The sequence below is a fragment of the Podarcis erhardii genome (genome assembly GCF_964252035.2).
Source record: "Podarcis erhardii genome assembly, chromosome: 11".
Taxonomy (NCBI): Eukaryota; Metazoa; Chordata; class Lepidosauria; order Squamata; family Lacertidae; genus Podarcis; species Podarcis erhardii.
This window is the reverse complement of record NC_138501.1, coordinates 41,831,875-41,855,907: the sequence shown is the minus strand read 5'-3', so window position 1 is coordinate 41,855,907 and position 24,033 is coordinate 41,831,875. Positions and strand designations below refer to the sequence as shown.

At 40.8% G+C, this 24,033-nt stretch overlaps 1 protein-coding gene across 2 annotated transcripts; it reads right to left on the bottom strand.

The window, feature by feature from the left end:
- Nucleotides 1–222: 222 nt before the first annotated feature.
- On the bottom strand, nt 223–23,975 carry LMBRD2 (LMBR1 domain containing 2). 2 transcript variants are annotated; one of them, XM_081881486.1, is made up of 18 exons: nt 23,554–23,975; nt 19,164–19,391; nt 17,638–17,726; nt 16,391–16,486; nt 15,854–16,021; nt 14,899–15,109; nt 14,371–14,445; nt 13,529–13,642; nt 12,744–12,927; nt 12,261–12,442; nt 11,301–11,434; nt 10,499–10,604; nt 8,322–8,419; nt 6,859–6,962; nt 6,216–6,262; nt 5,374–5,479; nt 4,317–4,449; nt 223–4,095 (listed from the first exon to the last, which is right to left on the bottom strand). In XM_081881486.1, the coding sequence occupies exons 2-18, from the start codon at nt 19,335–19,337 to the stop codon at nt 4,035–4,037; spliced, it is 2,082 nt and encodes a 693-aa protein (XP_081737612.1). In that variant the 5' UTR covers nt 19,338–19,391; nt 23,554–23,975; the 3' UTR covers nt 223–4,034. The 2 variants fall into 2 exon arrangements, with proteins under 2 accessions (XP_081737612.1, XP_081737613.1); XM_081881487.1 differs by having other exon boundaries at nt 4,317–4,446.
- Between the last annotated feature and the right edge of the window lie 58 nt (nt 23,976–24,033).

Below are 24,033 nucleotides of genomic sequence, written 5' to 3'. Positions count from 1 at the left end.
GTTTATCAATAGGACCTTTTTTTTTATTAGGACAGCAAATATGTTCGTCCTATTTCTTTTTTTAAGGAAAAAACAAAAAAGTGCATGGATCCTGCTCATGAATACGACTCTCATTGCATCTTAAGACTATATGCTCTGCTAATTTACTGAATTATCTGTATTCAGTCCTGATAACCTTTCTGGCATTTCACAATTACACAGCAAACACTGACAAGGGAAGCATGATGTAATAAAGTTAATTTTAATTTCAACCAATATACAGCATTACATTTTAATTTATTAAGATAGTGATTCATATATCCCTTGTTAGATATAAATAATTATACACTGGCAGCAAATATACATCTCACTGTTCATGACTCCAAATCCTAATGCTGTTTACATAGCAGTTATTCCTGTTCCCAATAGGAGATCAACATGTACCTTAACCTATGAATGAGGCATTAACAGGGAAATAAATCAGTGACAGTAGCAAAGACAAGTGTTGCATGATTACAGAAGCTAAGAAAACTGTATTCTCGCTTATCTGAATTGAAACAAGAAATCTAAAAATTCTTATAAACACATTAAGTGTAAGGTTCCAGAAAAATATCACAAGTTCAAAAAAATTGGTCAGCATCACAAATATGTACACCACCATAGAATCTCAACACAGTCACATCCAAGTACCACTAGAATTTTTAGAAACTGTGACTTGAAAAACTACATTCCTGTGCATTATTCTGTTTGGTGGCCTGTTCTGCTACCACCAGTGTAGATAGAGAGCTCTAAGCAAAAGCAAGAATGTTTTCAAAACTTAGGTTTTGGTTTAAAGTTCCACAGCGGTGTATAAAGAGGAAGACACTAGAATCTTGGAAATATTAGCATCATGCAGTTTAAATCTCAGGGACATCACCCAAGCAGCCTTGGCCTCACTCTGAAAGTGACCTCAGACACAGGGCTGCCTTAGTATCACTGCCCCCCCCCCCAAGCCCCAGGCAGCTCCAGTGAGACACAGTGTGTTTTGTGATGTCAGTTCATCTCACTTGTATTGAAAATCATCCCATATCAACCAGTTTCAGAAGGACTTGCCCATCTTGCAGATATCCAGTAAACCTCTGCTTACCTTCCAAAACATGAGAGGTAAACTACAATTTGGCATTTCACCCATCATCGTCATCCAAATCAAGTACCAGGGAGCTTTCAGAAGTATCAATGCATGTGTTTTCTTATAACAATGTTTCCATCAGTTGAAAGTTGAGTTGGGGAACCTGTGGCTCTCCAGATGTTGATGGGCCCCCAATCTGCATCAGCCCCAGGTAGCAAAATTATTACTCAGGGGTGAAGGGGCTTGTCCAGCAACACCTGGAGGGTTAAAGGCTTCACAACCTTGTTCAAAATAAATGAACTATTAAAACATGACATCTCTGGTGCAATATTTCATATATCCCCCATATCGGTTTGCTGATTAGCACTAGTTAACAACATCATTAAAAGTCCCAGCATTTTCAACACATGAAAATCCTTTTTAATATCATAATCCATTATGTTTTCCATCAGTGTTTTGGAGAAATAAAACATTTAGGGCTTTTTATATTAAAAAAAAATATAGATTAAAAATATGTTCTGTGCCATGTTTAATGGATTATACAAACTTAGGATATATGAGGAGCCCACTGATTTTCAAAGAAGTGCATGCACTGGGATTCAGCATCAGACCACTTATTGGATCGAATTCCAACATTTATGAAAGTGAAATCACAGTTAATTGAAGGGACAGATAACATGCTTTCAACAGTCATTCACTTTCAACATATGCATTACTTAAATGACACTTCACTGAAGCTACTGTGAATCACATTAACACTGATTTCACGTACCCCCCCCAAAAAAACCCCCTAAATCCTAAAATGCTTAACTAAAATGTTATACGAGACATGGATAAATACCACTACTGTTCCCCCACTCCATTCCTTGTAACATCTGTGCATGACATCACATAGTCGTGCCATGCCTTGTCCTCGTGGCCAAGAGCCAATGGTGCAAGGCAGGACTGGAGCAATGCACAGTAATGGCATCACACATTCTTTGTTTAGGTATGAAGAAGGAGAAAGCAGCAGAGTCTACCCATGCCTAATAACATCTAGTTTAAGGACTGCAATCCTGCAGTGTTAGGCTCCTTAAGTCCTATAAAAATCAATGGAATTTGAACAGCCTGTCTGCAGGATTACAGCCATGCTATTCAATATACAAAGCACTCAAATCCTTTGCTTTCCTAAAATACCCAAGTGTCTTGTAATATGTTAAAAAGCTCCTCCTCATATATGAAACATGCTGGTAAGAAAGAGTGGATATCTGTCCTCGTAGCTTTACAATATATGGTCACGGCCAACCATTAGCCTTCATTTTAAGAAAGCAAGCAAGTGCAGTCCTATATGTGTCTACTCAAAAAGTAAACCCTATTGGGTTCAAGGGGACTTATTCCCAGGTGTCCTACGATACTGGCAAACATCCCTCAAAATGACATTTGCTTTTTATTTCCTCCAGCCCCATTTACAGTCACATATTTCCACCCAGGACTGATGAAGCCCGTTATGTAACGCATTCGCTGGCGTTTCCTGACAGACATTTCTGTTTGGAAAGAGGAAGCATTTTTTTTCTTTTGCAGTGAAAATCTGCGCTGAGTGCAAAAAGCACATGTATCATGAAAATGTGGATTCCTTGTAAAAGGCAAAAGAACTAGGTTGCCACTAGTGCTGTTCACTATTAAGGAATCTTACTCTGCAGAGAAGCTCACTTCTTCAAAAGGAAAGGTGCGGTTTCATACACTTCAAGAACTATTTGTACAGTGCATTATTTTTGAAGTGATGACTTTGCCTCCAGTAGAAATTAACACTTTGCACAGACAGAGCCACTAAGTGTGGTTTAGCTTAAATAGATTTTCATCTGCAGCTATTATACATAAAATCTCTGGTATATTTTTTCCTCTTCATTAAGCATGTGCCAGTATCTATGAATTTAAATCAGTGCTAGTGAACATTTAAGATTCTATTGGGTCTTTCCTATCATGCATGCTAATACCATTCAAATGCATATAAGGTGCTGACAGAAATCATTCTCGATTCAGATGGTTGATGTGCAGGCATTCCAGATGATGAAGGTATTTTGCAGAAATTTGCCCTTAAACCTCTCCAGCTTTTCCCAAACTTGAGGTGAAGGCCAGTCAATGATAGTCTATGACCTGACCAGAGTGGCTTATTTAATCACGCCCATGGTTTGAATTGAAGGTAGGCCATGCAATTGCATCAAGCTATGACTAAGTTGCACTTACAATGACCCAGCTGCACTGCGATATTTTTTTAAAGGGCAACATCCTTAAAAAAAGAAAAGAAAAAGAAAAAGGTAACAAAGGAAAGGGGACGGAAAGAAAACCCAAATAACCTTCAACATGTAAGAATGGTAACTCCAGCTGAGCCCTACATTTGTTTATTTAAAACTGAATCTACAGTGACGATTGACAGACTGAGAATTATTTCCCTGATTCAATTGTAAAAGACCCAACAGAACGCCTTTTTGTATCAGTGGCTGCCTACACACAAGTGAATCCAGCAGAGGATTCTAAGCAAAATCAACACAAGGTCTTCCAGTTCAGAGCAGATCATACCCAGAATAAGACTGACCCCCAATGGCTCACTGCCTAGCATCCCATTCCCACCCTCCAAATCCCTTCATATCCTTCCCTTCTGGGTCACTCTCTCTGTTGCCATACTGCTCTCTACCTATGGCTCACAATTCCCATATTATTGGGGGGGGGGCGGTATTCAAGGAGCAGGCAGAGAAGATGGGCAAGGCACAGCTGAGGTGGTTCCAGTTTCAGAAGCCAATGCTCTAGCCCAGCACATACTGGGCAATTAATTACACAAAGTGCATTTTTAAAGGGGGAAAGTTTCTTATTTCCCACATTCTGTTTTCTGTTTGTAAAGTGAGGTCATGTTGGTTGCAGAATACATTACTGAAAGGACATTCACCACAGCAATGGATGCAAGACTGTTGGTTTAGACATCGTCAAATATTCTGCTTCGCGACATCGACAGGTATCTTCCACCAGGCTGGTACCTGTAGAGTATATAAAGAAACTATATGAAGAACCTGTGTTAAACAACTGTAAGTTAGGAAACCTGAAAAGGAAGAACAAGCTATAATCTCTAAAAATTTATGCTCTAATTTTGCCTTATAAAAGATCCTAAATATAAGTTAGAATAAAATGATGGCTGGAGAGAAAGAATAAGATATTTATAGTTATGTGATCCCTTTGTATTTATTGCTGAATTTCTCACCTTCCTGAATCGGAGTCGAGAGGATCTTCACCAACTGAGTCAGCATTAAAGTCCAAAGGTTCTGCATCTTGAAGAAGCTCAACTCTGTCCCTTTCATTCCTTCCATTTGATCTGGTGTACTTAGAAGCTACTGCTGAAAGAAGAAAAATATTTTTAAACAAACAAACACATAAATAAATGGTACTGTCACTACGTCATCAGGGTTTCCAAAGCTTAGAGCAAATGGCTTTGAGGGGTTAAGAGCAGTTTTTTTCTCTTCTTCTTCAAAATGAGAATGTGTATTTTCCAAAATCAGCACAGCATATCAACTGGCTTTAAGGCAGCACTCAGCACTGGTTCATAAACTTATTTAATGATTTTCAAACTTGATTCCAAGTTGCTCATACCCAAGTCTCATCAAAATCTCTAGAAGGAAGACTAATCCACGTATAGCTGATTGCGGGACCGGAACCAAAATACAGAAGACTAGCCATGATCCTCAGATAAATAGAGGTGGTCAGGCCTGAACTAGCAGGTCACTCCTCACTTAAGAAAGAGAAGAGATCATTTGCCAGGAAAGAGGTGAAAATGCTCTTGTCTCGGTTGCATGACGTTAATACAGAATGTACAAGCGAGGAAAAAAGCTAGCAGGCAATGGCCCTATCTGGGCTATCCATTGAAAGCAGTATCACACCACTTTAAACAGTCAAAACTTCCCCCCAAGAACAGCATTAACTATACTTTCCAAAGGTGCTGAGAGTTGTTAAGAGACCTCTACTTCTCTCATAGAGCAACAATTCTCAAAGTTCCCTAGGAAGAGGGAATTGTGGCTCTGTGGGGGGGGGGCATAGAGGTCTCTTAATGACTCAGTACCCATTACAAACTAGTTACCCGGATTCTTTGGAGGAGGCTATGTTTGTTTAAAGTGCTAGGATGCTGGTTACACAATGGATAGTATAGATGCAGCCCAATTTACTGCAGTGCTGGAAAGTACCTAAAACTGAAATATAGAGGAGCACCATAATACCAGTACTACTTCTGTTAAGCAAAAGCCATGGCAAACAAGATAAGCTCTTACATCTAGTTGTATTAGTCTCTGTGAAGCTAGACTCTTTTTGGTCTGCTTGAACATTTCTGTTTCTAGAAGAATCTTCACGGTTGTTCCCATAGCGTTCTTTCCACTCCTGGTCAAAAACCAAACACATACAACAGATTGTATACATCCTCTAACACATGTAATAGCAGAATAATATTGTTTGACAATTATTCTTATTGCAATGATATTAAATCACTCTCTCCCATCTTCTGAAATCTTTATAGATCTCCGGGATCCTTATTAGAGATTAGTGGAAAGACTGGCCAGCATAACAGAGGGGTAGACCTGCCTGCTACAAGTCTAAAGCCTTTCCTGTTCCTTAAGTAGGCCTGTGGTTGAACTCTGTGGGGCACAACTTCAGCTGATAAAAAAATAGCACCGCCTTATTTTAAACCACAAAAGGTGAGCAACTGATGTTCTAGACAGAATGCAAGTTTCAAATGTGCAGTAATAACCTGGCGCACTCCTAAATAATATAACCAAGGCAGCAATCTTATACAAAGCTAGGCATGCCATCGAGGATAAGGCTACCTATGACTATAAACCACAATGGCTATGTTCTACCTCCAGTGTCAGAATCTGCACAATTCTAAATACCAGTTGATGGGGAGTGTCAACTGGAGAGAGGACTGTTGCACTCAGGTCCTGCTTGCAGGCTTTCCATGGACATCTGTTTGGCCACCGTGAGAACTAGGCAGGACACTGGCCTGAGCCATCAGGGCTCTTAGGTTTTTAAGTTTAACTCTGCACGTAATTGTACTGTGTTTCAATTCTGACGCTGTCTCTTACTGACTAGGGAAAAATAATGAGCTGTTCATATATACCCTTCTCCTGTTTTCACCATCTTCCTGTCTTTGCCGTTTTCTTTTTTCTAAAGAGAGAGAAAATACTTTCATTTACTTTTTATTCCTCTGTAGATTTAATGTGAACTTGTACTTTTTTTTTTTACTTATTTCTATGGATTCATATAAGCTTACAGAATTTCAAACAACAATGGTGGTTTTTGCTGTTTTTTCACTTTAACAGTGAAAAAAGACAATCAGAGAAATGGGCGGCAGAGAGAAAACACAAACTTTTATAAAATTCACTGCACCTTTGATTTCCAGTGTACAATATACTCATTTTTCCATTAATGCATTATCAGCCTGTCTTCTTTCCCCAACTAACAAAATTAAATAATTAAATCATGCACAAAATGTTTCAAATTTGCAGTAGCCCTGAAAAGTTGTTGGTTTATCTTTCTTTTCTCCAAATTTTGCTTGCAGAGGTACATATATAGTATTAGGTGCCATATTAGGTTACATTCCTAACCTCACTTGTGTGGGAGTAAACTTTATTGCATTCAATAGGACTCACTTCTGACTTGACATGGTTTGGACAGTGGTAATAGCTTCCAACTATTTCCCTACAGTCGCTTACAACAGTTTAAAAAATTAAAAACCATAAAATATTTTTTCTTCTTTTTACCTCTTCTGATTAACTCTTTTCCTTCATCAATTAAGTCCGAAGTCATCTCATTGTCTCCCATGAACTGCTGGAATCCCAAAAGATTCAAACATCGAGTGCCTAAACTGATAAAAGCGGGGGGGGGGGGGGAGGAGTTATTTCCATTGCCAAAAAATAAAAGCATAGATATCAGCCGCAAGGTGAGATGTGACCTACTGCCTTTTTGGGGGGTTGACTTCAAAACTGTTTTGACCTCAATCCTAGGGTGAGATTGGAAGGCAGCTGAGCTTATGACTTCTTTTTCCTGACCCCATCTCTGCTCTCTCAGCCAGAAAAAGAATAATATAATGAATGAAGGGGGGGCACTCCTATGTTAACATGAATGAAAATGCACTAGGTGATCTTTGGGGTTCCTTCCAACTCCACAATTCTAAAAACTGTGATTTGGGAAATGTGATCCCCTAACTGTTTCTCACTTCTAAAACGGAAATGAACATAAATTAAGTGAACATATATGGTGCATGTGGGGAAACTGTGGGGTTTTTTGGGGGAAATCTGAAGTCCAGTTGAATATTAAGAAATGAAAGGTGAGATCCTTTAAAATCCTTAAAATACATTTTATGCTGAAGTGTCTGTACCAAGAGCCATCATCAACTTATGAATACCTACAATAGAATACAACTGCTTGAGTCACAATTCGTAAAATATGGGAGAGGACACCAGTTATGGGGTAGGTAGAGTATAAAAGTAAAGGTAAAACGACCTCTGACCACTAGGTCCAGTCGTGACCAACTCTGGGGTTGCGGTGCTCATCTCGCTTTATTGGCCAAGGGAGCCGGTGTACAGCTTCCGCGTCATGTGGCCAGCATGACCAAGCCACTTCTGACGAACCAGAGCAGCGCACGGAAATGCCGTTTACCTTCCTGCTGGAGCAGTACCTATTTATCTACTTGCACTTTGACGTGCTTTCGAACTGCTAGGTTGGCAGGAGCTGGGACTGAACAACGGGAGCTCACCCCGTCGCGGGGATTCAAACTGCCGACCTTCTGATTGGCAAGTCCTAGGTTCTGTGGTTTAACCCACAGCGCTACCCGCGTCCCTAGGTAGAGTATAGCTTGCTCTAAATTCTATGGTACAAATTCATTCTGGTCACTTATTACCTGACTATGAGCTTGTCTTGCATCCTATCTTTTTCTACCCACGCTAACTCAGGAGGCTTACTCTGCTGGTAAACACTAAACCTGCTATCATAAACGAACTAACTGGAAGCAGTGTTACAAAAACAAAGGAGCATGGGCGACTAAGCATGTGAAGGTTGATGCTAACAAAGAAGGTTGGTATTTCTATTACTGTGCAAGGATGGCACCTGTTTAATTAAGTTTTCCCAACCTTTTTGGAAACACCCAAATATACAGGTGAAGGAATGGATTAGTCATTTCAAATATCCCAACAAACAAAATAAATCTGAATTACTTGTTACTTACCTAAAGTAAGTAGCAACACAAAGAATGACAACCAGCATGGGATAATAGATATAAAATCCGTCTGCAATGAAGGACAACACTTTCATGGATCCCATAATCTGGAAGGCAAAAAGCAACAGAGGTTTAATATGGCGATTTTGAGCACTGTTCAGGTGTTTTCGTTACTGCAACTTTTAGGCATTAGAACTTATATTGTACTAATATACATCATGCATATATTCCATCCTTCCTATGAAAATCACAGGGCAGGTTACCCTTCAAATTAAATCCACAGCCAACAAAAGCAAACAAAGCAGTAACAAAATCAGTAATTAAAACCCCAGATTGCCAGTGTAATTAGAGCTATGGTAGGCTAACAAATATCCTTCAAAGGCTTGGGCTAACAGGTATGTTTTTACTTGGCGCAACAGTGCTAACAATGCTGGTACCTGTTGTGCAATTCCATAATTGGGACATTGTAGTACTACTGGCAGCTACTTACCAAAGAACAAAACTGGATTATAATTTCCCACAGATGACAACCAGCAAGGTTGTTGGTTTTATGGTCTACTTCTTCATGAGCTTGTACCAATAAAATCAACTGGAATGGGAGGTCTGATGCCCATTTTAAATACACCAACTCAAAGTACTATTTTTTAAAAATATCTTTTTTATTAAAGATTTCTTGGTTTGCAAAAGTGTGTGCAATGTCTCTTTTTTTAAGTTACATTTTCTACAGCTCAGTTTCATTTGTTGAGACATTAGTGTTAGATTAGGAAGAAAAGGGGGGTGGAGGGGGCCATGGTGGGTGATCAACTTTTTTAACAGATAGCTTTTAGATACAGATCTAACAACTTGCTCTGTGCTGCCACCTGTTGGCAGAAAAGTGGCATGTTCCGTTTCCATGGCAGTCCCGATGCAGTTCAAGGAGCTGCTGCTAACTACTCAATGCCTCAAGTAGGTGGGGGCTGCATATTTCATTGCAATGACCTTGATCTCCTGCAAGTGCCATTTCATTATTCAGTTTAGACTCAAGCTGTGTACAACAAAGGTGACAAGAGGGGTGCTTTTGGTAGTTACTGTCAAACCACAGGACTCTAGAACTAGAATACATTCTTTTGTGGGGGCTGACCTTCAAGCAGGAAGGATAAGCTGCCATGGAGCCATTTTGCACATAGTATTTTATTGCACTGGTTTTTATTAAGAATTGGCAGGCTAGAAATCTATGATTATGCTAGATGCCTAATTAAATACAGCAAAAAGCGGTAGAGCAATCCAAATCATTGCACTGGACTTGGTGTTTGTGTTTATATTTATGTTTATAGGCATTCCTCCACCCAACTCTGCTGGCCTCTTGCCAGCCAGTAACAATGGAGTGATGCCGGCATCACTTTGCTAATAAAGGGCTCTCTCTCATGCTATCCAGGACAGGTGTGCCGCTGGGAGATCCTTTCAGGTGGCATTCCAGAGGTGGAGAGCGGCTGAGCTAGCTCAGGATCTATTCAGCTGCCTTTGTGTGGTAAGACCTGGGTGAATTATTGCACCAGCTCCTGGCTGGTGCAGAGATCACCCTCCCACTGCCCCATATTTCATTCTGCCACTATGTACAGCAGGGCTGTGTGCAAGGTCCTGTTGCTCCAAAAAGCCGCACAAGTCAGTGGCTGGGCTTTGGATTGTAGCTTCCCAGTTCATTCAGTGGAAGAGTTGGGCCTCTTCTATTGAGATTAATGCGATTTAAGAGCTTCGCTGTGGATGGATGTAATATTATGTAATGTAACGTAATATGTCAGTTACTGCTAGCAGAAACAATGTCCAGCGTAGGGGTACACATATGTGAACTAAAGATGAGCTTCTATCTGGTATAAAGCAGCCAAAAGAGAAGTCAGATAAAACCCAACAAAGTTGAAATCTTGAGCTGAAATCAACAATATCCAATTGCAGCATTCTTCTTGTGCAATGGACTTCCACGTGTGCAAAAGGAATTTTCCAAGCTTCTCCTTCCCAGTGGGGAGGCCTTCCAAAGCAGGATGGGTGTGTGCGCAGGAGGCAAGAAAGGACAGGCAGAACATCACTTCCGGAAAGTTGACTCTTACCCAATGAAACTTTCATTTTTGGCAAAACACTTTCAACTTTGATCTGTGAACACCATTTAACATCTACTGTTGGAACGCATTACAAGACATATTCTGTTTACTTACAGATGTATATGCAGTTGGCTGTTCTAAACTCTTTGCAATTGTTGAATCCATATGAGTCAAGCCCAAGAAATTCAGACACAGTGGAGGAGTCAAACGGCAAAACAGCCTGCATGAAAAGAGTTGGCAATTCTGAAGCATTTTCTTCTGCATTTGGCATCTCCATCTTCCTTCTACATTACTAAGATCTTATCAACCAATGCTAACTATCAAAACATCTAGGAGCTGTATCAATATTTTTCATGTATACCCATTGCATGTTTTGAGTACTCTTTGTCATAGATTCTTTCAATGCTTAGTAGTAAACAAAATAGCCAACATTTGTATCTGTTCAACATGCAATTGTCACCAACTATCAGCATTCATATATTGGGGTGGGAATCGATTTGGTTAGTTGGCCTGATGTCTAATTGAGGTCAGGACACTCATTTTCCTTTCCATGGAACTTTATGGATCCTGGTGATCAGCTGATTGGCATCGCCTGCAAATCCTGCTTTTAGCAGGAAGCTGTGTCTTCACCTGTCTCACATCTGACAACATACATGACATCTAGTGTAGGACAGGTGGGTGTGGCTTGGCCAAAATGGTATCATGGGCTAAATGGGAAGGCCTGGCAGACCTAATTAGGCTAATGGACAAGAGACTTCCCAACACTGATATACTGTATTTGAGGTGAATCCAAATCAATGAAGATAGTGTTCTCTGGATGTACCTGGGTTATGAACTAAGTATGTTATAGTGTAATTTTTGCATTGCCTCACCTCTATTTAAAGCTATCCAAGAAATGCATTAATTAACTACTCACATGCCACTGAAAAGCAAACTATATGCATCCGTCTGATGGTGAGAAGCTAAATAGTAATAGTTGAATACACGGATCCTGAAGACAGTAGAGTAAACACAGATACTGAGGAAAAAGATGGTCAAGAAACAAGCCATCTGCAAAACAGACAAAAATTGCATTCACAGTCAGGTAAGTATAATCTGATTTGTTAGCTGCTTTATAAACTGATCATGCATTCTTTATACAAAGAGTTATAGCATGAGAACAGACTGCAAATGCAAAGGTGTGAATAACACTGTTTGCATGGTGCACAAAACAAGGGCCTACCAATGACATGCTCTTTGGACTTATTCATACTTCTACAGATGTATCTTGGATCCCAAATGCCCTGGAACTTGGACATTTTTGCTCCCGAATGCCACAAACCCGGAAGTGATTGTTCTGGCTTGCAAACGTTCTTTTGGAACCCGAACAGGAGCTTCCTGCAGCCAATCAGAAGCTGCAATTTGGTTTTCAAACATTTTGGAAGTCGAACAGACTTCTGGAACAGATTTCGTTTGACTTCCAGGGTACAACTGTATATTTCTCTGCAAGGTCCCAAGTCACTGTACTTGATTGGATGGAGAAAAGTTAGTGAGAATAAGCCTGTACCATGGGATCAGCTGCCAATCAGCTGCCTGACCATTCTACTTTTTTCCGCCCAAAAGAAACAGCTATGAGATTACTATGTACAGACATTTCCTCGCTTACATGGGGGTAAAATTCCTGTACCACACAGATACATGAAATCACGTATTGTGAGGAACACCATCTGAAAAGCCAAACTCCACCCACAAAAATCCCCTGAACTCCACCACAATTGCTCCCTCCAAACGTCCTTTCTCAAACTCCAACTCTAAAACTATCAGAAGATACAAGCATTTAAGAAACAAGCAAACTACTCTAGAAGTCCCAAATGTCATTAAGAGTTGATAAACTGACCTCTATGTAGAAATAGTTGTAATTCTTCTCTGCCAGTTTTATGAAGACTGCAAACAGAGACAGAACTGGCCTTGTGCTGAAGAACGTGCATTCCGACCATACGACAATGATAGAAAATGTGGCCAAAATAATTGCAAGGATTCTGTGAAACCATGGCCTCAGCAGACACTCCCAGTACCACTCTGGAAAAATATACACGATTACTGAAGAAGTTATTAAACAAGGAAATAGCAAGGGAAGGAAATGTAAAAATCATTTCAAAGCAGCTCATTTCCTCTAACAGCTGCTGTAGAAATGAATAACTACTATTATGATGAGAAAGAGGACTTTAAGTTGGTGAAATGAACAGACATCCTTTTCTCCCGCAGCCTATTGTAACTGCTTGTGCATGGAGTGATCTGAGCAGTGTGCTGTGATGGACTTTAGCTTTTACTATTTGTTTTCTAGCATTTTGTATCCTATAATATGCAGAACAACACTTACCAACAGTTGGTGTATAAAGATACCGAGCAATCTTGTTTTCAGGTTCTTGAGATGGAAAAGTATGAACAAACTGATGAGTTGCACTGGTTTCATTTTTTGCCACATCCTCCAGGTAAAAGGCTTGCTCTAAAAGAATTCTCCACTGGACCTGGGTACGACGATGCCTTTGAACAGAATAAATTACCTACAGAAACAAAAACAACATTCCAATTATCTATGGCAATAGTTCCAGGGTGGCGGTAGAGAGATAAATAAACAGAACAAATGGCTCAAATATTCCACCAAATGAGGAAAGTACTCCTTCCTTAAAAATGCACATTTTATTATTATTCTATTGCCTTACTCATATATCTCAAAGCGATGTACAACACACACACACACACACACACACACCAAACTAAAACTGAACAGTTTCCCATGCACAGCAATGTCTATGGCCACCAGTTATGTCTTATGAATTCACAGTCCAAAGTTGCAAAGTAGAATTTGTGACATGCCATTAAACGCAGAGATTTCTCTTTCACTGTCAATTTTTTTGGATTTATTAGTCTTTGATTAATTTTCTACTGCCTCCCCTGCAGCACAAGTTTTTTAAACCGCATTGGAAATATTAAAAAAAAAAATTCAATTATTGGTTCAGATGCACACCAGCTCTATTAGAAAAACAAACTCTTTTGGAATGAGTATACAAACCACGTTAGTTGACTGCAGATGTGGATTCACCTAGAAATGGAATAGCTCTACATAAATTTAATACACATGTTTCAGTTAAGCTATCTAGTTACCTGCTTATGAAGTTTAGCCAGGTTTTTCTCTGTCGGATAAGTATTGGGCCTTTCTTCAAAGTCTTCATAGTCATCCATATTCCTACCCATTCTTTCCTGATACTCAACAGGACACTGAAATGAAAAGATAATAGTCTCAACACATATTAACAGCACTACACATCACCACAGCAAAGCTAGACTGAAACCCTCATAAACAGCAGCTGAAAGGACACTCGCCTCCTTCCTCTTTCTAGGTCAAGACTTTCCAGCCAGAAAGAGAGTAGGGGTTGCCTCTCATCTTCTCCTCCTGACCCTCTAAAGTGGCAACAGGAGCCAGAATAGCTCCCTGTGGAAAAGAGTGTGTTATAGGATAACACCATTTCAGCCAGAGAAATTGCTGTGATGAGTGCTGCAGCACTCTTCTTGGCTACAAGTGTTTGCTGCTGAGATGGGGTAGTAACAGGTAACAGCGATGCAACAGCTTTTTTGTGATTTGATTTTTGCTGCAAAAGCTGTTGGGAGGGGGACAGAATATTAAATCAATAAATGGAAAAACTACCTTCCATTCTTCCACACATTTTCCATGCATCCCGATTCCCCCAAACTACTTCTGCTTCTGCACCGTGACTGACTGACTGACTGACTGATTGATTGATTTAGGACAGACCCCTGCCAGTCAAGCAATGTCATGGCTTAAGGGACAATGGCTTAAGGGACAATGTCATGGCTTAAGGGAAAGAGGAGGGAGCAAACTCCTTGCCCTGGCAACTAGGCTGATAAGCCTTGCCATGCTGAGTGGTATTTTCATTACCCATGATAAAATGTAATATTCAATAATACTGCAAAGATCAATTTGTTACCTTTTTTAATATTGTGTCCACACATTTTCTTAAAGGGTGGTTGTATTTGAAGCTTTCATTAACTTTGCGAACCTCCTATTTAAAAGAGAGACCAGAAACACTTTTTAAAAGTATAAGGTGTAGTTGAGTCCCCACCACCACTTTCAATTCATGTGCAATTCAGCAAGATGCAATGCTGCTAAAGTTAAAAATATTTTTGAAAATAAGATTGCAGTAGGACTTCTATCAAACTGCCAGCAATGCATTCTTATTTATGACTTCATTTCATCCTGGCGGCAAAAAGTGGTGGAAAAAATGGTGGAGAATAAGGGCAGGGGGAGATGGGGGAAGACACAACTTGGCTGCTTTTGGCTTATGAAACAAACTGGAATATCAAACCATCGGGGAGCAGGGAATTCCCCTTGCATAAGTAAAGCATAGAATATAATCTGAGATATTTTGTGACTTTTTTGCTCTAATGTACCTTAATCTCCAAAGCAAATGAGGGTCTTATCTACCATCCACACTTAGGTTGCAGAATTAACTTGCCTCCATTATATCCTCCAAGTTTTCTTCTGCGTCTGCCTTCTCAGTCATCAGTTTAGCAGCCTTGAAATAAGTCTTCATAAGAAGGTAACCTTTCTTTGCTCCATTCCAGTGAGAGCGTGGAATTTCAACCAGGCCATACCCTAACAGCAGCACCAAAAGGAAAAGGCCCCAGGTGTTGGCAGCAGCTATTCCAATTGTCTGAAGTTGACTCCTAACATAGAAATAAGTACTAATGATCTTTATGCAAACAAAGCTCACTCATATATTTAAAAATAGAAATTCACTCTCTCCCCTTTGTTTTTTAATTTAGATATACATTTCTTTTGCAGATGACCCTCATTATGTGTGAAGCATTAAATCAGAGATGGGGACCCTTTTGCACACTAGGCCTGCCATCATTGTTGATTTGATCTGTGAGGTAGTTTCCCACCAGCTGTGTCCACCTGCTCCACATTTGAATAATAATAATAATAATAATAATAATAATAATAATAATAATAATACCCCACCCATGTCATATGTAAGGCCACAGACTTAGAGGAACAATTAGGAGCCTTATAATGCGTTTTTGAGTGTTCTTTTGTTTCTGGCTTGAATTACCACCCTTTGATTTTGGCAATGCAAGCCCTGCTTGGATTGGTTCTACTTGCAAACATGATTGGAGCTCCTGAGTGGAGTCGATCCCTGCTGAAAACAGAGCATGCCGTCAGCACTGAAATGAAATTTCAGGGGCAAGGGGAGTGACAAAACTTTGGCAATGCCCAAATTAGCTTTTGGTTCCCAGTCTGACAATTTCTGGAAAAATCCAATTTTATGAAAGTACTATATGTATTTCACTATATGTGACATAAAATATGTCCTCTAAATATAACCCCATAACATAGATTTAAATCAGCTTTGTACTAAAACAAAATCTTCAATATATAAAGATATAAAAGTGTATAGTAAATCTTACCATTGCAGGTTGAACTTTGGATTTATAGCCACATATATTAAGAATGCTCCAAATATCAGAAGGTATGTCCCATAGTAGATTGCATTTTCAATTAGTGCTGTTTTAATCTTTCCAGTAATGGAAAAGCCTCCTGACCTAGCATATGACTGCATAAAGGGTAACAGAATCCTAGAAACAAACAACAAAATTAATGAACAAAACCATTTCAACGTACCTATCCACTATTCATTTGTAAGCATAACATGCCTGAAACAAAACATAACTGTAGGCCTTGGAAAAACAGTGGCTATAACTTCTGAAATCTGAACATCTCCCATCTGCCCCAGCCAGCATGGTCAGGGATGTTGAGAGCTGTAGTCCAGCAACATCTGCAGGGCACTATATTGGCTAACCCTGGATTAAAGTAACCAAAAGTTCTACATTGAATGGTCAGCCACCTAGTACTACATATTAAACAATACTAAACAAAATGTTGTTCCTTTGAATGTATTCATTTGAGCTGTTTCAAATATTCCAGAAATTTCTCCAGTTCCTTACCATGTTAAGAACTGTGATGTCCAGTATACCACCCGCCAAAATATTGGCATAATTCCATCAGGAATATAACTCCATGGTTTGAAACATTCATGTTTTCTGTAAAGAAAGAAGGGCAGATTTACGTATAACAAAGAAGAAAGCATGGTTTTTTCTCCTAAAGTCATGTTTAGTTGTTTCAAAAAAAGATTATGTTATTGCAAAGTAACATTAATTATTTTGTTCAGAAAATCTCAAATTAGTCAGAAACGGAACACTGTGATATTCAGAAATCCATGCTGCTTTGTTTTTTAAAAAACCCCAGAAACAACAATCATAGAAGCCCTTTTAAAAAGGCCGAAGTAATTCACATAATGGGCACTATTTAAAAGTCATGAAAGCAATACATGCAAATTAAATTGATTTCTCTGAGTCAAGCTGAAGCTCAGAATAACATCTCGGCTATAATTATTCCATCATCACACATGAATGCAAATTTCCACCCTTCTCAATATGGGTTATACATCATAACTTGTGGATTACTCAGACTTTACAATGATTCTTTAACTTCAATCTTCTTCCTAAAATGCATGCCTATCATGTGTCATACGGCAGAGGAGGAATCAGAGAAGAAATTTGGTTCACAGTGATCCAGTGCTTACTCTGGCTTCCCACAGGTTTGCAGGTAACCTTACTAGCCAACTAAACCTACAAGCAACTGGTGTCAATGAGCTTCAACGTGCCAAAGGCTTTGCAGGCTATAAAAATTGCCTTCCCCCCACTATATATCCCATCACAATCATTAAGAATGGCATTTTGCCGCCTAGATCTCTTAGGTGCAGAGCATTTTCAGTAGCTACTCCACAAACTATAAACTGACTCTTCCTAGAGGGACACCAAGATAATCTTAGGCATTTGTGAAATGCTATGTGATACCTTTCCACTTTAAGATGTGGTAGTTAGGAAATAAGCCAGGGGAAGAGGGAAGGGATACTCTGACTAAACGTTCCCCCCCATCCAAATTTTCCAGTTAGAGCAGTACTTGAAATAATACAACTTCTAAAGCACAACCAGATTTTAAAATGCATAGAAACCTTTTAAAATGAGAGGTTTACCCTTTTCTCATTTGTGTACTGGTGAGTGCCCATGCCACACAGAAAGTGAACTTTAGAAAAGAGTAGATCTTTTACTTGTTTCATAAAGTAACTAAGGCATTTTCTAGTCACAGAAAAGAAGTAGTTTAAGATTGCTGTGCATAAGAACATAAGTACCTTGGAGCGGGAGTAGTGTATGAAACATTACTGGTGGTACTTTCAGGTGGACTAGAATTCAGATTAACCTTGCATCGATTGTATATAGTCTAGAGGACAACAACAACAACAAAAAAGAGTCAGCCATTAGAGAAAAGTGAAATGATATTTCTGGGTGGGGAGAAGGTTATAAAGAAGTCTGCTAATTTAGTTGCATATTTAAATCTAATACAGGCAACTCCCCATTTATGCATGCTCTATTTGCACGTGACTATGCACACATGCAGTGTTGGGATCCCGGAAACATCTTGGAGAGGAGTCCTAGCTTGTAAGGAGACTTTTCCCAGAGGACATCCTCTTCAGGCTATGGGGAGGGTCTTCTCGCAAGAAGGCTTCCCCACCTAACTGCTGACATGTGTGGTGGCGCAGCAGCAGTCGCTTCCCCACTCATCAACTGTGTGAGAGACACAACGTCCGTCCGCTCACACGCAAGAGCCAGGGGGACAGGGTGGCTCTCACACAGCTGATGGGTGGGAAAGGATCTTCTGCACTCATCAGCTGAGCTGATACAGGCAACTCCCCATTTTACGCGACTTCGCATATGCGCATGGGGGTTCGGAATGTAACCTCCATGTAAATGGGGAGTCACCTGTACTCATTTTCACCATAAGGTCACATAAATTAGCTTTACTTATAATGCGCCATTTCCAGGTATTTAATATGCAGCCATGTATTAGCATAGAACAGGCAAAGGCAAACTTGACACTCCAGATGTTTTGAGACTACAATTCCCATCATCCCTGACCACTGGTCCTGTTAGCTAGGGGTGATGGGAGTTGTAGTCCCAAAACATATGGAGGGCCGAGTTTGCCTATGCCTGGCATAGAAGGAATCCACTGATCAGAGCAGCAGAGTAAGGGTCTGCATGTCCAGACCCGGTCCTGTTTACTGTGAATCATAACCATCAGCAGTCATGCTCATGCTGGGGAAACCTCCTACATGCAGGCAACTTGTCAGAATGGGGAGGGTCTCAAGATGAGTCAAGGCCTTACTATAGGCCATGAGTGGCATTTCTAGGACCAAGAGAGCAGCTGTGCTCCTCCAGTGCTAGTTCAAATTAGTCCTGGCAAAAAGAGGGTACTGAACACTGCTGGAGAGCTTCAAAGAGGTAGGGCTGAGGGAAGCTGGTGAATTGTGCCTCATTTTAACCACTGTAACTTTTGTGGCATACAAGCTACAAAAGGGCTGGGGGGCTGTAAATACCAATGATCAAAATGGAGCCAAGCTCAAATTTAATTCTAGACAGAGCAATGGCATATAGTGGATGTCCAAATCCTCACTCACTTTTTATTTTTAATTGTTTCCAATATTGCCTGCTGACAAAGGATTATTTTGAAAATCAAAGCTTTTATGCAACTTGATACAACTTTTTATAAGCATCAGTACTGGCCACGTAATAAAAGAAAATCTGCCACTCCTACCTAGAACACTTTATGCATAATAATCAACTTTCATGCAAAGTGGGGAAATAAAATGAAATTCCTTACCGTTGTGACATCCAAAGGCAATATAAATACTATGAGAAAACAGAGGTGCCAAGCAAGTAGGGTAGCTACAATCACAAGCTTGTGCTGTTTTTTGAAGTCTCCATACCGATGTAGTATGATTAATGCCAGAAAGAAGACAACTACTATCTCAATGCCCAAAGCTGCACCACTCATTATTGTCCGTTGACTCCAACCAGGTCGTATAGCTCATCTATAATAATGTCATAGCTATAATAAAAACAAACAACGTTTAATTAAGTTCTCTGGTCGATGATTTGCAATAAACATCCTGGCTGCATTGAGAACACAACCTGGATTAATAGGTATGAATGAACCATAAGGCCATGCATGCAGTCACTTTGCTACTCCCTTCACACAAACAAACATTGAAGTCTCCCGTTACCTATAAGTTCCCTGTTTTATCAGAACCAGAAAATTATGATTAACAGCTTTAGATATTAAGCCGACTGCAAACCATGGCTTAATATCCTGGCTTGTTCTGTACCTGTTAATCATCACTGTGTGCACCCACCACAAAATACAGGTCTACTTTGAACCTAGCTATATTGTAGCATTTCAGATGAAATGCTAAGGAAATGAAGAGCTGATGGCCATAAATACATCAAAGTATCCCCAAACCCTTTACAGTTAGTAGATTTCATTGTTTGCCTAGTATTTAGTTTTGGACCACAATCTAAAGTGCTTTTTTTTTTTAAGGCTTAACTCATAGCTCTTGCCAATTTGACTTTGGGATGTGTATGATTGTGCTCTTAATCTGCATCTTGGCTGTTAATTCTCCCCCACGCTGCTTTACAGCACTTTAATTTGATTTCAAGTCACTTACATTATGATGAAACAGTAACAATGCCTTCAGAATGGCATTAATAGCCTTTAAGTGAAATTTAAGTCTCTAAAAACACTCACCCTGTCTATGGAAGTATGTTTGAAAATAAGCAGCATCACTAGAAGTCCCCTTCTATACATGTTTATTCTACTTGGCTTGGGGCACATAAGTGAAGTACCTTGCAATTCCCTGTCAGCTGAAGGAGTGGCCAATTTAAATGATAGCAAGGCAGAACAGAAGGAACATGCACTCTCTCCCAGTTTCTTACTCAAACCCACTTATTTTTAAGCTGTTTTTCTACCAGCAAGGCTACTGCCTGTTTAATAGCCCAGCTAGAGGGGGAAAGGCTTTCTACAAAGCAAGAGGGGTGTATAGGTTAAGCAAGGGTTCAGATTCCCAGCATGGTGTGCTCCAATCATTCCTCACTGCTTTATTTGGATTGTGGAAATAGACTTTTTTCTATGTTCAGAATGTTGCCATCATATCCAGGTTGGCCCCCAAAATGCTGTATAAACCTGAGTGGCTAACCTGTGGCCACCCAGATGTTGTTGAATAACAGCTCTCATCAGCTTCAGCCAACATGGCCAACAACCAGAGATAATAGCCCAACAACATCTGACAGGCCACAGGTTAGTCATCCCTACTCAGAACTTCAACACTGCAGACATACATGAGAGCGGAAAGAGTGGGAAATAGTTCACCTAAAGTGTAATGCAGGTTGAAGGCAGTACTGGAAGTTACAAAGAAAGCAATTCTGGACAATTTCCATAATTAAAATATGGTGTCCAAACATTTTCCAAACAGCTTCAGACCAGGATACCTAAAGAACTGCTTCCCACCATAGTAGCATGTTTACTCTCTGAGATTGTCTAAAGAGGCCCTATCACATATCCTGTTAATAGCTGAGGCTCATTTGACAAGAATGTGTAGTAAGGCTTTCCCTGCTGCTGTGCTCAGGTATCAGAATGCTTCAGGAGATCCATTTGGCTCCCTTCCCAGTGATATTCTGATCAAGACAGAAAACCTTTGGTCTTTTAAGATGCTTCAATTTCTGTTCCTGACTTTTTGCCTGTTGTTATTTGCTTTAGATTTGCAGTGGGTTTTGTGTTTCTTTTTAATGTTTACATTTTATCGAATTTTTCAACAGCCCAAAGTTGCTTCCACCTGTCAAAGCTTATTAAGTCATTATGCAATGACTGCAAATTGCAGTCAAATTATATAAACAAGGCATACTTGGGTTTACAAAGGCAGAATGGACATGAAATATTAAAGTCTGGTAACATATTTTTACTCTACCATTTTTACAGCACAACGAAAAGGTGATGCAAAAATGCTAAAAATATATTAACAGCCTTCACAATGGGATGTGTTCAGTGAAGGTTAAGTGATTGAAAGCTTTCTGAATTGTTGGGTGAAGATTTCAACACTCCTTACCTGTATATATTCTTTCCATGCTTGTGAAAAGGGGGTATCATACACACACATGAAAAAAATGCTAAAATTAGACCTATTGCCATTCTTTTATTTCTGTTCTGTATTTAACAACTAGCCTGCCAAGCTATAGGCAACCATGAATTCCATAGAAGTGCGTGAGCAGCTGTTTGGCAGAGGAAAAGACAGATTGCTTCATCCTCCTTCTGCCAGCAGGCCAGACAGAAGGCAATTTTGTTTACTAGCTTGCATTTACTGCCTGGGGAGAAGGGGATTCTGCTTCTCCAGTAAGCAAAGGCAGGCAACTAGCCTCTTGGTCGACTAGGGAAAAGGTGCAAGCTAGTAACCTTTGGCGGCTTTATTTATCAGGCTTGTTTTAGTCCCCTCTGGACTTCCAATATGAAACGTTTAAACTGAAACATCAAATTCCATGAGACCAAGGCAGCAATCCAAAGGGGCATATTTATCCACTTTTCATATGCATGTCCAATTTCCTGCCTTCACACAAGTTTGCCTTTCAGAAGATGCTCCTTAAGTTTCTCTGATCTGGGGAAAGGACTTTTCAAAGGGAGCATTTCCCTCCTTTGTGCCAGAACCTCTCCTTTAAAAATTCACTAATGTTTAGGTTAGCTTTTCTCCAATGTACACAGAGAGAGCTTTTACATGGGAAGAACTATGGGGGAAATAATAGGACCCACTTCCCCTAGTGCCTGAAGTGGTAAAGTTAGAATTTGACCTAATGCTTTGTAGGACAATCTTCTATGCTTGGCCTAGGCAAGCTACAGAAAGAGGGAGTGGATTGTGTGGCAGCAGAATAAGCTGTGCTATTTCGGAGTACTGATAAAGGAAATGTCATTTTTAAGAGATCCATCATGCTATTATGTATCCCACTACAACTAAAAAGTTAAAAGCACCATGGATAAAAGTTCAAGCTTACACTGCATACCTGCTCCACTAGTTTTCTACTTGTGGGAAGCTGGTGCCAAACTTTTTGCTCTGATTTCATTTGAACCACATCAGCGAGGCTGATCAGTGGGGTCTTGTCTTCTAGGCAGCCCAGGACCTCCATACACACTGCCCAGGCTTGTGCCCCAGAGAGGTCACTTAAGTGCTGCTAATTGGGGGGGGGGAATTGGGTTATTGGCTGGTGTTATCAGGTTATTGATCTTATTTTGATTTTATATATTGTGATCTTTTCTGTGAACCGCCCTGAAACCTCCGAGTATAGGGTGGTACATAAATTCAATAAATAAAATAAATAAAAATAAAATAATGCCGCTGTTTGACTTCATCCCTGGAGAAGCACTCCATTGTCTCTCAAGACAGATGGATGCCAACAATATATTATTACTATTACTATTCACCCTTCATCCTAAGTCCACAGGGCGGTTTGCAACATAAAACGGGGTGGGGGGAGCATTCAGAAATTCAGCAGGCAAGAGGCACAACCCATTTTGCTGCAGAGTGGCTGGTGTGTCCTCATTTTTACCTATTAGAACTGTTCTCTCTGTTGCAAAGGCTGTCAGGAGACAATACACAGCTTACAGATGTTCGCTACCAGAATTTAGAGTGGCCATACACCGATTGTTGTTGTTGTTATATTTAGATTTACGCAGTGGCGTAGCGTAGGGGGTGCAGGGGGGGCCGGCTGCACCGGGTGCAACATCTGGGGGTTAGGGTTAGGGGGCGCAAATCCACGGGTTAGGGGGCGCAAATTACTTGCCTTGCCCCGGGTGCTGACAACCCACGCTACGCCACTGGATTTACGTACCACCAGTCAATCTGAAGATCACAGGGCGATTTACAAGAGTACAAATTGAAAACACAAAATACACAACAACAACAACAACAACGCCCCCCCCCTCCCCTAAGCACAGCTCATCGACAGTGTTTTTTACCCCTGACTCACTCTTTCTGGCCCACATTCACAGGACCACGAAGACGAGGCAGTGAAGCGGTGCCCCGAAGCCGCCCACCCACAGGGAGAAAGCAGGCTGAGCGGGTGGCAGCCTCCGCCGCTCTGATGGAGGGGGCAAATCAGGGTCCCGCTTAAGACTCGTGGCATCTGTTTTCCACATTTGGGGAGAAACGTCTCTTCCCACCTGGGGAACTTACTCAGCGCTGACGGGGCGAGGCCTCTCCCGGCTCCATCGTCCGCCGCTCGCCTCTCAGCTGAGCCACTTGCGGGGCTCCGGCCTCCGCCAGGTTACCGCGCGACGAGTCGGCTTCCCCTCACAGCAGGCTCCGGCGTCTTTCGGCGGACTCTCCTCAGGCACCAGGCCCGGCTCTCGTCAGCGGAGCAGTAAAGCCGGCTGCCGGCAGAGCCACGGCCGCGCCTGACATTTCCTGTTTCGCCCAATGACTCGCCGCCGCCGCCGCCGCCTTCTCGTCACGACTCGGCCTCAAGCCCGTGAGGAAGTATGGGTAAACGGGAGAGACAGAGAGAGAGAGAGAGAGAAATCAACCCACACAAATATACATGGGAAAAAAATAAAAACCCTTTCACAGCACGGGACTACAACGCCCAGGAGCCATTGCGGGAGCTCCCCTGCTGTGCGCATGCGCAAGGAGTCTTACGGACCGTTCGGTTACGTA

Bases quoted from the DNA above. Each gene is read 5' to 3' on its own strand.
- LMBRD2 (XM_081881486.1), bottom strand. From the start codon at position 19,337: ATGAGTGGTGCAGCTTTGGGCATTGAGATAGTAGTTGTCTTCTTTCTG. The intron at 17,727-19,163 runs GTAAGGAATTTC...GTTGTCCTCTAG, and splicing joins TGCCTTTGGATGTCACAACG to ACTATATACAATCGATGCAA. The intron at 10,605-11,300 runs GTGAGTAGTTAA...CTTTTCATGCAG, and splicing joins AGTTTGCTTTTCAGTGGCAT to GCTGTTTTGCCGTTTGACTC.